Source organism: Acyrthosiphon pisum, chromosome X, assembly GCF_005508785.2.
Source record: "Acyrthosiphon pisum isolate AL4f chromosome X, pea_aphid_22Mar2018_4r6ur, whole genome shotgun sequence".
NCBI classification, from domain to species: domain Eukaryota; kingdom Metazoa; phylum Arthropoda; class Insecta; order Hemiptera; family Aphididae; genus Acyrthosiphon; species Acyrthosiphon pisum.
Genome location: NC_042493.1, coordinates 58,177,468 through 58,191,470, shown reverse-complemented (window position 1 = coordinate 58,191,470; position 14,003 = coordinate 58,177,468). Strand labels below are relative to the sequence as shown.

The following is a 14,003-nucleotide window of genomic DNA, read 5'->3' as shown; positions in this document are numbered from 1 at the left end:
TTTATCGATATAAATATTGCCATATAATAGCTTGTAGACTTTTAACAGATATAGGTATACAATTGTTTTTCTAAAATATCTGCCATCTTTTATTTAAAAATGATGTTACCTAGTTCATAAAAAGGGTACCATAAAAAAATGTAAGCAGTTAATATGTGGTTGCGATCGAGGCGAACAGTCTTTTTTTTACCCATTTGGGCCGGTCAAAACCTTTGCCCTCCTCTATTGAAAACTGAAATGACGCCACCGATACAGACTACAACTAAACACAGCCGTTGCAAAAGTGAAATTACGTAATCATATAACAGTGATATAAGTACTGGTACACGGCATCTACGAGAATCCATAATAATCTATAGTGCACAGTAATACGGGTAATAAGAGAGTTATTATTGAGAACAACCGATGAAAGCCCCGTCACAAACACAAGACGTGCGTATCATAATAATATATTACTTACCTACCTACCTATATATTATTATGTTTATATTATTATGTTAATAGGTCAAACGCATTTAGGGTTGGGATTTTTATGAAATTTTCATATTATTTTTTTTTTATTAGTCGTGCGCATTGCAAACCGAGTTAAAAATTCGTCCGGTACCTACCTTTGTACGACACAGATTCAGATACATTCAATATCGTATTTTGCAATATATTTTTCTTAAATATTTATTTAGTGATAAACATAGGATAATAAATTAAGATAACAGAAAATGCGTTGAAAATGTATCTAGATAAAATAATCAAATAAAATCGATATACAAATTGGCTATTTTTAACTTATTATTTTAAAAATTTATATCAGATTTAAAATTTTTCATTTTCAGAATTAAAACATAAAAATACACAATGACAAAAACTATATCTACGTGTAGCGTAAGCGTCTGTAAATTTTATTTAAAAAAAATTTTAAATATTGATTAGAACAAATCAACAAAAGTTACTTAATTTGTCAGGTTTTCCTGTAACACTTTGTAGGTATATTGAATATTTTAAATTTTCACTTATCTATTAACACTTTTCTAGGTAACGCATAACACTTGTCGGTAGGGAGAGGGGTACACAATTTCTGGACTATCTACAAAATACAAATTTACTGCTCTGAGCAACGATACCTATAGTCCCTACCTAACTATGCCCCTGACCAGACCCATCTTTTTTTTTTAAAGTAGTGTAAGTAATTTATTAGTTTGTTATTAAAATGTAAACCCTTCTTTAGTAGGTACTTTAGTTAAACATTTATTAATCAAATTCTTAATCATTTCTTAAAATGTTAAATTAATTTTCAGCTTTGGTACTTAGGTTTGATGCACAACTTTGAAGGTCTCTAGTAAATTAACTATGAAAGACAAAGGTCTGAAGCTCTTCACTGTACTTCTTCTGGGCAATATTCAAAACCCCAACTCTCAATTCCGTTCTCTAATTTCAAAGATCTGTGTTTCTATAGAAAAATGTAGCTAAAATTGTCCATTTTTTAACGGTTAAAAGTTAATTAATTTTTATCTATTTTTGTAACTACATATTTTAAATATACTTGATAAGAAAATTTAACAATCAATGTTGCATACCTACCTGACTCTTAGATGAAGGAAATTTATTGGTTAACGCTCAAAACAAAACCAATACGTAAGGTAGGTTAGCTACTAGTATTAAAGAGTCACACAATAATCTGTAACAAATATTTAATTTACAGCAATAAGAAATTCCTACTAAATCCAAGTAGTTTTTATACAATTTATCTGTTTAGGATCAACCATTGGTTAGTTCGTGTGACCTTGTTAGGTTAGTTGAACATTGTGAAAAAAATGTTATTATTTCACTAATCAAATTACATATCATAAAAATAAAAATATGATATACTTTACCTACGTAATAGGACATCTGGACATAGGTACCTATACGGCCGCTCGGCCGTCCAAGAAAAGATGGATACACAGGGTCCATAAGTTTCTGGGAATTCTGAACGGTGAAGACTGAAGAGCTAGCGACAGACAGTGACAGATGGAGAGAAGTAGTGGTTACGGCAAAGGACATAAATGGACTATACTAAGCCGAAAAAAAAGAAGAAAAAAAGAAATAGGTACTTACAGTTTACTATGTAAATATACAACAAGCTATAATAATGTATTAACTAGTTAAGAATAAATAGCAATATATTATTACAAATAAAAATATAAAACTAATAATTTTGATCGCATAAATCGTATCGATACTGTCACATAATATAAAATTAAAAATTATACAAAAAATCAAAACTTTATTTGAACAAATAACAGTATGATCATTGTACTAAGTGAATTTTTGGCACATTATAATAATTTTATATTTTAAATTTGAATTGCATAAACTCAGATCATCAATGTTATGTTATGATCCACTTATTTTACTTATAATTGTATAATATACATATTTTTTAATAAAAAACGGGTTATAATGTATATCTACATATATAAATAATTGTAGTTTGTTAATTTATTGCAATAAAAAAATATTTTTAATGGATGTGTGATTTAATATTTACCGTGTTACAGTATTTACTAACTTAATCGACGTTTGGTGAACATTTTGAGAGTTTAAGAAAAATTACTAATCAAGATACAAAAACCCTGATAACTGATCAATTATATTACGATAGCCAATGATTGTGCTTTGACCACGAAATAAATGTCCCAGTCTTTACACAAAATTGTATTTGAACCTCTTAATTTGTACCGCTAATTAATAAGCCAATTAAATCAGTTTTTATATTGTCTTTGATAATAGCTCAAGTATTTGAGATTAGAAGATAACAACGAATTGAAAACTTCATAGTCCTGACTTTGAATATTATTTTAAATTGTTTTTGTTAAATTAATAAAAATACAAATCACCTCTTGAATAAGCGTAGGTGCCTATATATGTATTGATGAAAAGTAAAAATACATATGAATTACATATCACGTGATTCAGCTTATGTAATAAAAATCGAGTTATCTATAAATAAATGATAACCTGGGAGCGCGCATAAATACAGAAATTAAAGTTAAATAAAGGAATCAATATATAAAGAATCGTGAAGATAGAAAAATTGTATAATAAAAATATTATATCGTCATACCGTATTTTTATAGAAAATAAAATTTATAGCCCCCCCCCCGATAACACATATAACTTCAATGTATAATTGTTTTTGCTATTTATTAATAATGATTTATAATAAAATATATAATCTAAACAATCTTCTATATAAGTCCTTGATACCTATATGACTAAACTTTTTAATATTAAAAACGAAATAACTTGGGTTGATAAAACTATTAATATATTTTATTAGAATAGGGTGTAGTCGGTATTATTTTTAGTGTTAAGGATTTTAAACGAATCCAATATGCTAATTAGCAATTTTAAATAAAAGTCAAAAAAGCCAAATAAATAACCGAAAATAAAAACTGCACATTTTTTAATTTGCTATTTAATAATAAAACATTTAATATTTGCTACTGCACATATAGTTTGTGCTACTGCACAAAATTTTAGACCCTACATACAGTTCCAGAGGCAATCAAAATTATTTGATATCCTTCATCAGAGATGTTGATTTTCAATAATAAACAATTGGCAAAAATTGTATCAATGTAGTTAATATAATTGTAGCAGAACTAATGATAACTCAATATAAATAAAACGATATCTATGTATCGATGCTTAAATACAACCACGAAAAAACCTATAGTAAAAAGTATGTTTGTTTTCCATAAGTACATAATTAACGTCGATTACGGAATGTCGATTTTCTTAATTTTCTCCTGTGGTTCGAAATATAACAATATTTCGTCTAGACTTTTCCCCTTAGTTTCGGGCATAATAAATAAGGTAAATAACACGTTTAATATACAGAAGAAATCGAATATTGACCAGACGATTTCCACTCCTAAATTTAAGATCAACGATGGATATATTTTACAAATTATAAACCAGATAAGAAATCCGCACGTCTGTACAACTCCATTCATAACACCTGAAAGAAATACGAATATAATATATAAAAAAAAAAACTAAACAACATGGACTGCTATAAATTAGTCGAATTAATATTGGACATAGTAAGTTAGGTGGTACCTATAAATAATATCGTGGGCTGAATGCCATTTTTGAGGGTGGTTAATGCCCTCATTTAGTCATATACTTATGTTACAAATAATATTACATGACTTATATATTGTTGCATTGTTATGTAGGTACAATAAACGATGTGGCTAAGACGGCAGAAAAATGGTAGACATATTTTCTTACACTTTTACGATACTAACACGAAAAAAAGTTAGGTAGGGTATGATGGATAAAGTGGCCAACTTATGCATTATTTTTACACTTTTTAAAATTAAAAATAGTATAAAGAAATATTCCAATATTTACTCTAGTACCCTCTTAAATTTAATAAGCTACTGTATTTCTTATGAAATTTGCTTTATTTTAATATGTAAATATCTTGTAAAAAAAAAAACCCCTACATAGTGGCTATTTAACCTACGGTGTTCGAGTAAAATGGTCAGTCACTGTAAATATATTATTTTACCCATATTTTGACTCATATTATATTAAGTTTCTATATTAAAATAATAATATCTATTTCGATTACCTGCTAAAAATGATTCGAATAACATTAATACTTACAGTAAATAGAAAATCGTTTGCCCGAAAAGACTTCACTAAAAAAAAACTTTGATCTAGCATATAGTATACATTGATGAGCATATTCAAACAAACATCGTTTAATGCGCAGAAGATTCTGATCATACTACATACTGGATTGAATAATTAATATAATCCTACTCACAATGGCCTCTTTATAATCTATTCGGATTATTGCCCTATCGTTATATTATATCTTATCTATACATATCGTAGAAATCGAATTACAATAACATGTGAATTAATCAAGATTATTATTACCTTTTACTTCCATCGGGAAAACCTCGCCGCATAGCATCCAAGGTATGGGCAGAATGCCCAGCAGGGCGAAAAACATGAACATTACAAACGCAACAATGAGTGTCATCTGAAACGGTGGGTCCTGGACGCCCGCGAATGCCTTTATGTGGGCAACTACTGTGAGCAGCGAGATGGCCATACATCCTCCGGAAACCATTACGAGTCCCGTATACCCTTCAATACACAACTATCGCCTATTGTTATAAAAATACAAATATGATATACTTTACCTACGTAATACGACTTCTGGACATAGGTCCTATACGGCCGCTCATACATCCAAGATAAAGATGGATAGACAGGGTGCATAAGTTTCTGAGAATTCTGAACGGTGAAGAGACGGACAGAGACAGATGGAGAGAATTTGTGGTTGCGGAAAATTACCTAAATGATCTATACTAAGCCAAAAAAAAAAAAGAAGAAAAAATAAATAGATACCAATAGTTTACTATGTAAATATTATGTACTAAATATACAACAAGCTATAATAATGTATTAACTACAAGAATAAATAGCAATATATTATTACAAATAAAAATATAAAATTAATAATTTTGATCACATAAATCGTATCGATACTGTCACATAATATAAAATTAAAAATAATACAAAAAATCAAAATTTTATTTCAACTTATAATAGTATAATGATCATTGTACTAAGTGAATTTTTGGCACATCTTAATGATTTTCATAAATTCAGATTATCAATGTTATATTGTTATGTGATGATCCACTTATTTTATTTATAATTGAATAATATAATTTTTTTTTTAAAACAGGTTATAATATAATAAAGGTATAATATATATCTACATATATAAATAATTGTAGTTGATAATTTATTGTTATAAAAAAATATTTTTATTGGATGTGTGATTTAATATTTACCGTGTTACAGTATTTACTAACTTAATCGACGTTTGGTGAACATTTTGAGAGTTTAAGAAAAATTACTAATCAAGATACAAAAACCCTGATAACTGATCAATTATATTACGATTGCCAATGATTGTGCTTTGACCACGAAATAAATGTCCCAGTCTTTACACAAAATTGTATTTGAACCTCTTAATTTGTACTGCTAATTAATAAGCCAATTAAATCGGTTTTTATATTTTCGTTGATAATAGCTCAAGTATTTGAGATTAGAAGATAACAACGAATTGAAAACTTCATAGTCCTGACGTTGAATATTATTTTAATTTGTTTTTGTTAAATTCATACCAATTTATATTATTGATGTAAGTAAAAATACATATGGATTACATACCACGTGATTCAGCTTATGTAATAAAAATCGAGTTACCTATAGATAAACGATAATCTTATATAGTTAAATAGAGTGTACACGTAAAGTTCCAGAGAAAATTAAAATTATTTGATTTCCTTCGTCAGAGATGTTGATTTTGAATAATAAACAATTGGCAAATATTTTATCAATTTGTTAATACAATGTTAGTAGAACTAATAATAACTCAATATAAATAAAACGATACTATACATCGATACTTAAATACAACCACAAAAAAACCTATAGGTAGTAAAAAATATGTTTGTTTTCCATTAGTACATATTTAACGTTGATTACGGCATATCGATTTTCTTAATTTTCTCTTGTGGTTCGAAATATAGCAATATTTCGTCTAGACTTTTCCCCTTAGTTTCGGGCATAATAAATATGGCAAATAAAACGTTTAATATACAGAAGAAAGCGAATATTGACCAAACGATTTCTACTCCTAAATTTAATATCAGCGATGGATATATTTTGCAAATTATAAACCAGATAACATATCCGCATGTCTGTACAACTCCATTCATAACACCTGAAAGTAATTCGAATATGATATTATATAAAAAGAAAAATCAAAGAAGTTGGACTGCTATAAATTAGTCAAATTAATCTTGGACACAGTAAGTTAGGTATATTTAATATGTACAATGTAAATACCATAAAATAACACACGCGATTATTTGTAAAAACAGGGACATGAGTTACGTTTGTATAAGTTATATTATTATTGTTAGGTAGGTATTAAAAATGTAATTAACTTGTATTAATTTGTATGTATTTTTTTTAAACTCAAAGCAGATACATTTTATGTCATTATTTGGTATAAACATAAATCTATTTTCTATGAATAAGTTAAAGGTGTATGACAGGAGAAAGGGTTTGCGAACAATGAACGGTCGATGTGGAGAGACGCCCTGGTGCAATCAAGATAAATCCCAGTGAGGTGGTTCTAAGAAATTAGAAACCAATACATTTAAGTGATCAATCGTGGGTTAAATGCCATTTTTCAGGGTGCTTAATGCATTCAAATAATCATATACCTATGTTACATATAATATTAAATGACTTATATATTGTTACATTGTTATGTAGGTACAATAAACGTTGTGACTAAGATGGCAGAAAAATGGGTAGCCATATTTCCTTACACTAGTTACACTTTTACGAGGTAAAAAGTAGGTAGGAGTAGGATGGATAATGTGGCCATCTACGGTTCGATGAATTATATTTACACTTTTTTTAAATGAAAATAGTATAAAGAAATATTCCAATAGCTACTCTAGTACCATCTTAAATTTAAAAGGCTGCTGTATTTCTTATGAAATTTGTTTTATATTAATATGTAAATGTTTTATAAAAAAAACCCTATAATGTGGCTATTTTACCCACACTGATCGAGTAAAATGGTCAGTCACTGTAAATATATTATTTGGCCCATATTTTGACTCATATTATATTACGTTTCTATATTAAAATAATATCCATTTGGATTACCTACTAAAAATGTTTTGAGCAACATAAATACTTACAGTGAATAGAAAACTTTGCCCTAAACGACGCCACTGAAAAAAACTTTGATCTAGGATAATATAATATACATGTCTAAGCATATTCAAACAAACATCGTTTGATGTTCGTTTGAGATTCTGATCATTCTGAGATACAGGATTGAATAATTATAATCCTATTAATTATTAACTATCCATGGTAAAAAGTATTTGTTACTACCAAAAAATCAGTGTAATAGTGATAATAGTAATCAGCATCAGCTGCAGCAAAAACGCTCAGTCCCCGCTTGACTTCAGCGAATTTATGGGGAATTGGGGAAGGTAACTCAAATGGTAACTTTACCCTACTCACAATGGCGTCTTTATCATCTATTCGGATTATTTCTCTATCGTTATGTTATACCAGCTTATCTATACATATCGTAGAAATCGAATTACAATAACATGTGATTTAATCGAGATTATTATTACCTTTTACTGCCATCGGGAAAACCTCGCCGCATAGTATCCAAGGTATGGGCAGAATGCCCAGCAGGGCGAAAAACATGAACATTACAAACGCAACAATGAGTGTCATCTGAAACGGTGGGTCCTGGACGCCTGCGAATGCCTTCATGTGGGCAACTACTGTGAGCAGGGAGATGGCCATACATCCGCCGGAAACCATGACGAGCGTCCGGCACGCGACTCGGTGCATCGCCGCGAAACTCAGGACACCTATCACCCGGGCCAAAGACAGGAACAGCGAAACAGTGTTGCTGTCCCATGGCATCTTGCAGTCCCTGACCACGTCCATCGAGTAGAACAGCAGCACGTATACGCCGCTGCACTGCTGGCCGACGAAGAAAGTCACCGTGATCACCGTCGGCAACCACACGTTGCGTCGCAAGAAAAGCGACCAGTACGGCGACGATGATAATGGCGTGGGTGCTGCAGGCGTGGCGTGCACGGTGTTGTCCACCTCCATGGCCACGTTTGACTGTTCGACCACATTGCCCGATGCATTTGACGAGTGCGTCATGTGGCCCAAGTCCAACCACCTGTCCACCTCGTCCGCCTCGGCAGCCCGGCCCTTGGCCCTTAGCCATTTAGGTGATTCCGGAACCATGAACAACGTTAGGAAATTGACCACGCCGATTGCCAACATGATAGCGGATATGGTTTGCCACCGGCAGTATATGGCCAATATGGTTTCCGCCAACATACCCAGGCTTATGCTAAAGGGGACCATCGTTACGTACAGCGGTCGCAGGTTGGTCGGGCAAAGTTCGGAAATGTACAGAATAGTGCACACAGCTATGCCTGTTGAGCGAAATCGTTTGAGTTATTTGGTAGGTATCGGAAATATTTATTTATTTCGACTAAATACGACTTTACAACTTTTGGGACAACTTGTTGTACATATTTATAGTCGTATAAAATTTAGATTATTTAAGTTCATTATTTTGAGGTGTATTCATTTAACATGGTACCTATCTATAGACAAAGAACGACTTAATCTGGTTTGTTCAGTACATATACTATATTAATTCATGGTTTTTATAAGTAAAGTGCAATTTTATATAAGTTAAGTCAAATTCATAACTGTTAACGATAATAATGATAGCAATAAATAATAACCTAAAAAGAGTAATATCGAGGCATTGACAGGATATTATCACATTATTATTAATAAACAGCGTATAATATTAACAAATAACAAGTAGATAGGTAGTAGTATATAATTGTAGATATCCTTCTTTTTATATAATAATTCCCAATCAATTTGGTTCGATTTATCTCAAGTTAGAGAACTATTTAACTTCTGTAATTCATATTGTGGAATGACAAGTGATTGATCATTTGTATTTCGTTTGTGGCTATAATAATTTTTCATTATTACTTTGTTAAGCATTATATGCGTTATGTATTCTTACTATCTAATATATTATTCCAGACTGAGATAAGTCAGTGGTTATTATATGGTTATTTTCCAAATACTATAAACTAAAATGGAATTTAAGAAACCATTTCCGTTAAAAATTACAGGCAACTTGTCGCAGAACTTCGAGTTCTTTAAACAGCAAGTAGAAAACTATATGACTGCCACGGAAACTGATGACAAAATAAAAGCAGTTCAAGTAGTCCATTTATTGAATTTAAATGGCGTGGAAGACCCAAAGGTATATAACAGTTAGTGACAAAAATTCAGATACAAAAATACTGTTCACCCAGAGTCAATGAAATTATGGCTCGAATACATTAGTTTACGTCGCTCCGTTGATACACAGCGTCACAGCTTAAGTAATTAAGTTTTGACCGTAGTCAGCAACACAAATCGTGGCGTAGTAGGTTAGGCGTAGGTCAAATGTAGGTTGCTAGGTAGGTCCGAGTTCTTCCGGGCGGCAACTGGTCCGTGCATATGGTATAGCATGGCCGTCCGAAATCTCGAAATTTTTTGCATTTTTTTTTTCGATTTTTTTCACGTTTTTTTTTATATTAATATATACACTACAGGTTAGGTTAATATATTCAATATTGTGTATCTATAATCTATTTGTTATTAATTTTATTAAGAATTATGATTGCACATTCCTTAAATGTACATTGTTATATTATATAAATACATATTATATTTGTTTGTATATATGTATAGTTTGTATTTTTCGTAAATTATTTCGTATGTTGAGTACAGTAAAGCACGATTAAGCATAAAATAATTGAGTATAGAATATTTTATGCGATGTTTCCACATTCACGTGGCCGAAATTTTGTAATTTATTATTTTGACATATTATTTTGATATCAGACGCGAGCCGTGAGCTGAGCCCAGCTTTATCGACAATGTTATCGATTAATAAATTAGTTACGGAGCAATAAAGTTCCGACGTTTTAAACATTTAAAATTGGGAGAAAATATAAGATAATAAATTAAGATACAATTTCAAAATTATTATAAAAATAATATCAGTTTCGATCACCCATACTCTGTAGTATTCTTGACTTATAAACCATGCAGTTTTTAATTCATACCATATTTTGATTTTATTATTTTCATAACTATTATTATTATTATTATTATCAAACAGATTTATGAAATGTGACTATTTCATAGACTATGAAAGAATATTTGACATGTTATATTTTGAATTATTATGATTATTTAAATAAATATTTTTGTATAATATTATAATATAGCTTAAAATGGAAAATGGCAACGTTGCAAAGTTGTTATGCTCAATCGTGTAGGTTTTCTTTTGTATTCCGATTTCCTCCTTTGATACACCGACAATTTGCCTAAATCGTATCGCTAAAAAGGTGTTTTATGCTCAATCGTGTCTTATCCGTTGTGTGACAGTGTTTTCACTTATAGCCGTTTGCCGTCGGCTCTGCACTCCACAGCAGGTGGATTGCCTACTTGATTTGCTGCAGCATATTGTCTGCGATCCGACGAAGTCGGATTGCCTACCTAGGTGGCTAACTTGAAAGTTAAGTAATCGATTTTGACTTGCTAGACACTCCAACACGGTTTTCGACTTTACAATTTTTACATAAAAAAAAGCACCGGACATAGGTGGGGGATAGTATTATTGAATTTTCGATTTTCATAGGCCATGGCAGATTTCTAGGCACTGAAACTCGACTTTTAAACTTTCCCGCCTTCGAAACGAGACCACCATAGAGTCAGGCCCTATCAGAAATTCTTATCACAAAATCTCCTTCTATATAAGTGTGGCATTTATAATACGACTGTGTCTTTAAAATCAGTACTCACTTACAACTAACACGGGGGGCCCGGGGGTCTAACTATATTTTTCGTTCTTCAGTTACCTATGCTACCAACGTGGTCGGCAATCCACCGTAGGTGGATTGCATACCTGGTGATATACGCTTCTCATTATGTCCGCGATTTGATTGCCTATCTATGTGATTTGATGACTGATAGCTAGACAATCGAATACACCTATCGACTCTACACTTTATAACAACACAGGAGATCGTATCCAGCCTATCCATTTACAAAGTTTGTGACGGATTGCTAGACGCTCTAACTTTTAAACATTCCCATCAAAACGCCAAGAATTATCTCCAATCCATATCACTAATCCTTATGACAAATCCTAAATTTTCGTCTTACAACTTTACCGTCGTGACTTTTATAATTCCAAACGACATTATCTCCAAAATCGGTACCCACTCTCAGCGAGTCCAAATGGCCCCAAGTTACACTTAGAGCTAGTTTTTATGATAAAATTATAACACCTAAGAGTTTAAGAAAAACAGTTTTCGAGCTATATAGTCCATAGCCCAAGTATTATGTGACGATACTAGCGTCTGTTTTTCAAACAAGAACCCTACTTTTTAACTTTAAATTATTTAGTCGATTATTGTTTTGAAAATGTTGATGAACATAATTCAAAATTAAAATGAGTAGTTTCTTAGATTATTAAAACGTTTATTTAAAGGATAATAAAAAGTGGTCTTAAAAAAATATAAAATAGATGAAAGATTGGATATATAGTATTTATTATAATTTATACTTGGACTATTTTTTCAAATTATCCATCACATAAACGTTCAAAGCAACATATCTCCCAAGCCCATAATTACGGACCTAGTATCCAGCTTAGTACACAAAGTTAAATAACTCGAAAAATAAAAAAAAAATATGAAATAGTAATATTTTATAATATTAATTTTGAAATAGTATATAAAATCAGATTTTGAATAATTGCATTTTTGAAGAAAAAAAGTGTGTGATTATGCTTGGTGAATCACCCTATAGTTACAACATTGAATAGAATTAATAATGGGGCATTTTTCCCACATAACGTAATACAACGATCTTCTAGTAGATAGCTTATGTCCTATATTATTTATTATATCATTTACCTTGAAAAAAAAACAAAAATTCTATATTATTACTACAAATTATCAGCCAAAGAATCTAATGGAACAGCAACAATGACTTTTGACTCACCAAAATACTCAAGGAAATATCAAGTCACAGAAGGTGCCGTTTCGAATAGAAAATAATGTCTTCAATCCTCATATTAACAACAACATGATACAAGGTAATTCATAATATTATTATGTATATTAATATTGTAATATTGTAATCAGTGGCGGATTCTGAATTTTAACCGTCCCGGGAGAATTTCGTTTCACCGGCCCAAAACACCATTAATGCATACAATTTAGTGGAAATGTAGTTAAATTAAAAAAAATAATAATTTTAGTTAGGTTAAATATTACACCTATTACATTCACGGCTAAAACTGATTTAACACATTTCAAATTAGTCAACTAATTAACCGGCTGTTAATTCAGTATAATATCGAATCCGTTTACTTCAATCAGTATAAACCGTGCATGTAAACGTTGCAAAATAAACTGGTTTGGTGAATGTGTTCAGTGTACCTATTATACTAACACAGTTTTACGTGCATATATTGTACTCTAATTTGAATTGATTCAATACGAATCAAGTTAAATGAAATTAATGGATACATGGTACATTACATGATTTAATATTCCTAATTTGTTACTTGTATAAACCATACATGTATTATTAATATATATAATATGTCAATAAATTATATTATATTCCAATGTATATATGTTATTTGACATAAGACATTATGAACAATTGTGATAGACAGTGGTAGCACATTATACAAATTACAAACTTGAATAAGGGTAGAACATACAAGAAACTCCAAAACTGAATATGACAGTTTTTTATTTAAGAAATCACTACTATTTTTATAATGTTAATAACTTCTTCTGAGTGTATATTATGTATCATGACGTATGTTATCATAACGTATCAATATTAACATAACTGCCGCTGTCATGCTACATCATAATCTCAGACCGTGTGCTACATCGTGTGTAACTAAATAATAATAAGAAAACTTTATTTTTACGGTATTAATGCATTTTCAGATAAACTGTTAATGATATTAAACATATAATGCAGTATTACTGAACACCCATGTCTTATAATAATGGAAATATTGTATTAGTTCAGATTTGAAATAACTTATTTTATAACTATTAACCTATTAAACCTATTAAACTATTAAAATTATAATTTAGAAATAATATATTGTAAAACTCACCAAACGGGATCCCAAGTATAATTTTCCAATTAATAGTGTAGTATAAGAGTTAGAAAATGTAATTATGAGCCAACCTAATGCCATTGGTAAGCATATAATTTGAAGGGTTTCTTCTACCAAA

At 30.5% G+C, this 14,003-nt stretch overlaps 1 protein-coding gene across 1 annotated transcript in view; it reads right to left on the bottom strand.

The window, feature by feature from the left end:
* Nucleotides 1-2,483: 2,483 nt before the first annotated feature.
* The window catches only part of LOC100575565 (facilitated trehalose transporter Tret1-like), a 46,612-nt gene continuing 35,092 nt past the window's right edge, over nt 2,484-14,003 (bottom strand). Inside the window, exons 4-7 of the mRNA XM_029485206.1 lie at nt 8,250-9,080; nt 6,563-6,802; nt 4,936-5,148; nt 2,484-4,000 (exon numbers count right to left, since the gene is read on the bottom strand). Of these exons, the coding sequence (XP_029341066.1) occupies nt 3,759-4,000; nt 4,936-5,148; nt 6,563-6,802; nt 8,250-9,080 (1,526 nt within the window). The 3' untranslated portion in view covers nt 2,484-3,758. The remainder of the gene's footprint in view (nt 4,001-4,935; nt 5,149-6,562; nt 6,803-8,249; nt 9,081-14,003) is intronic.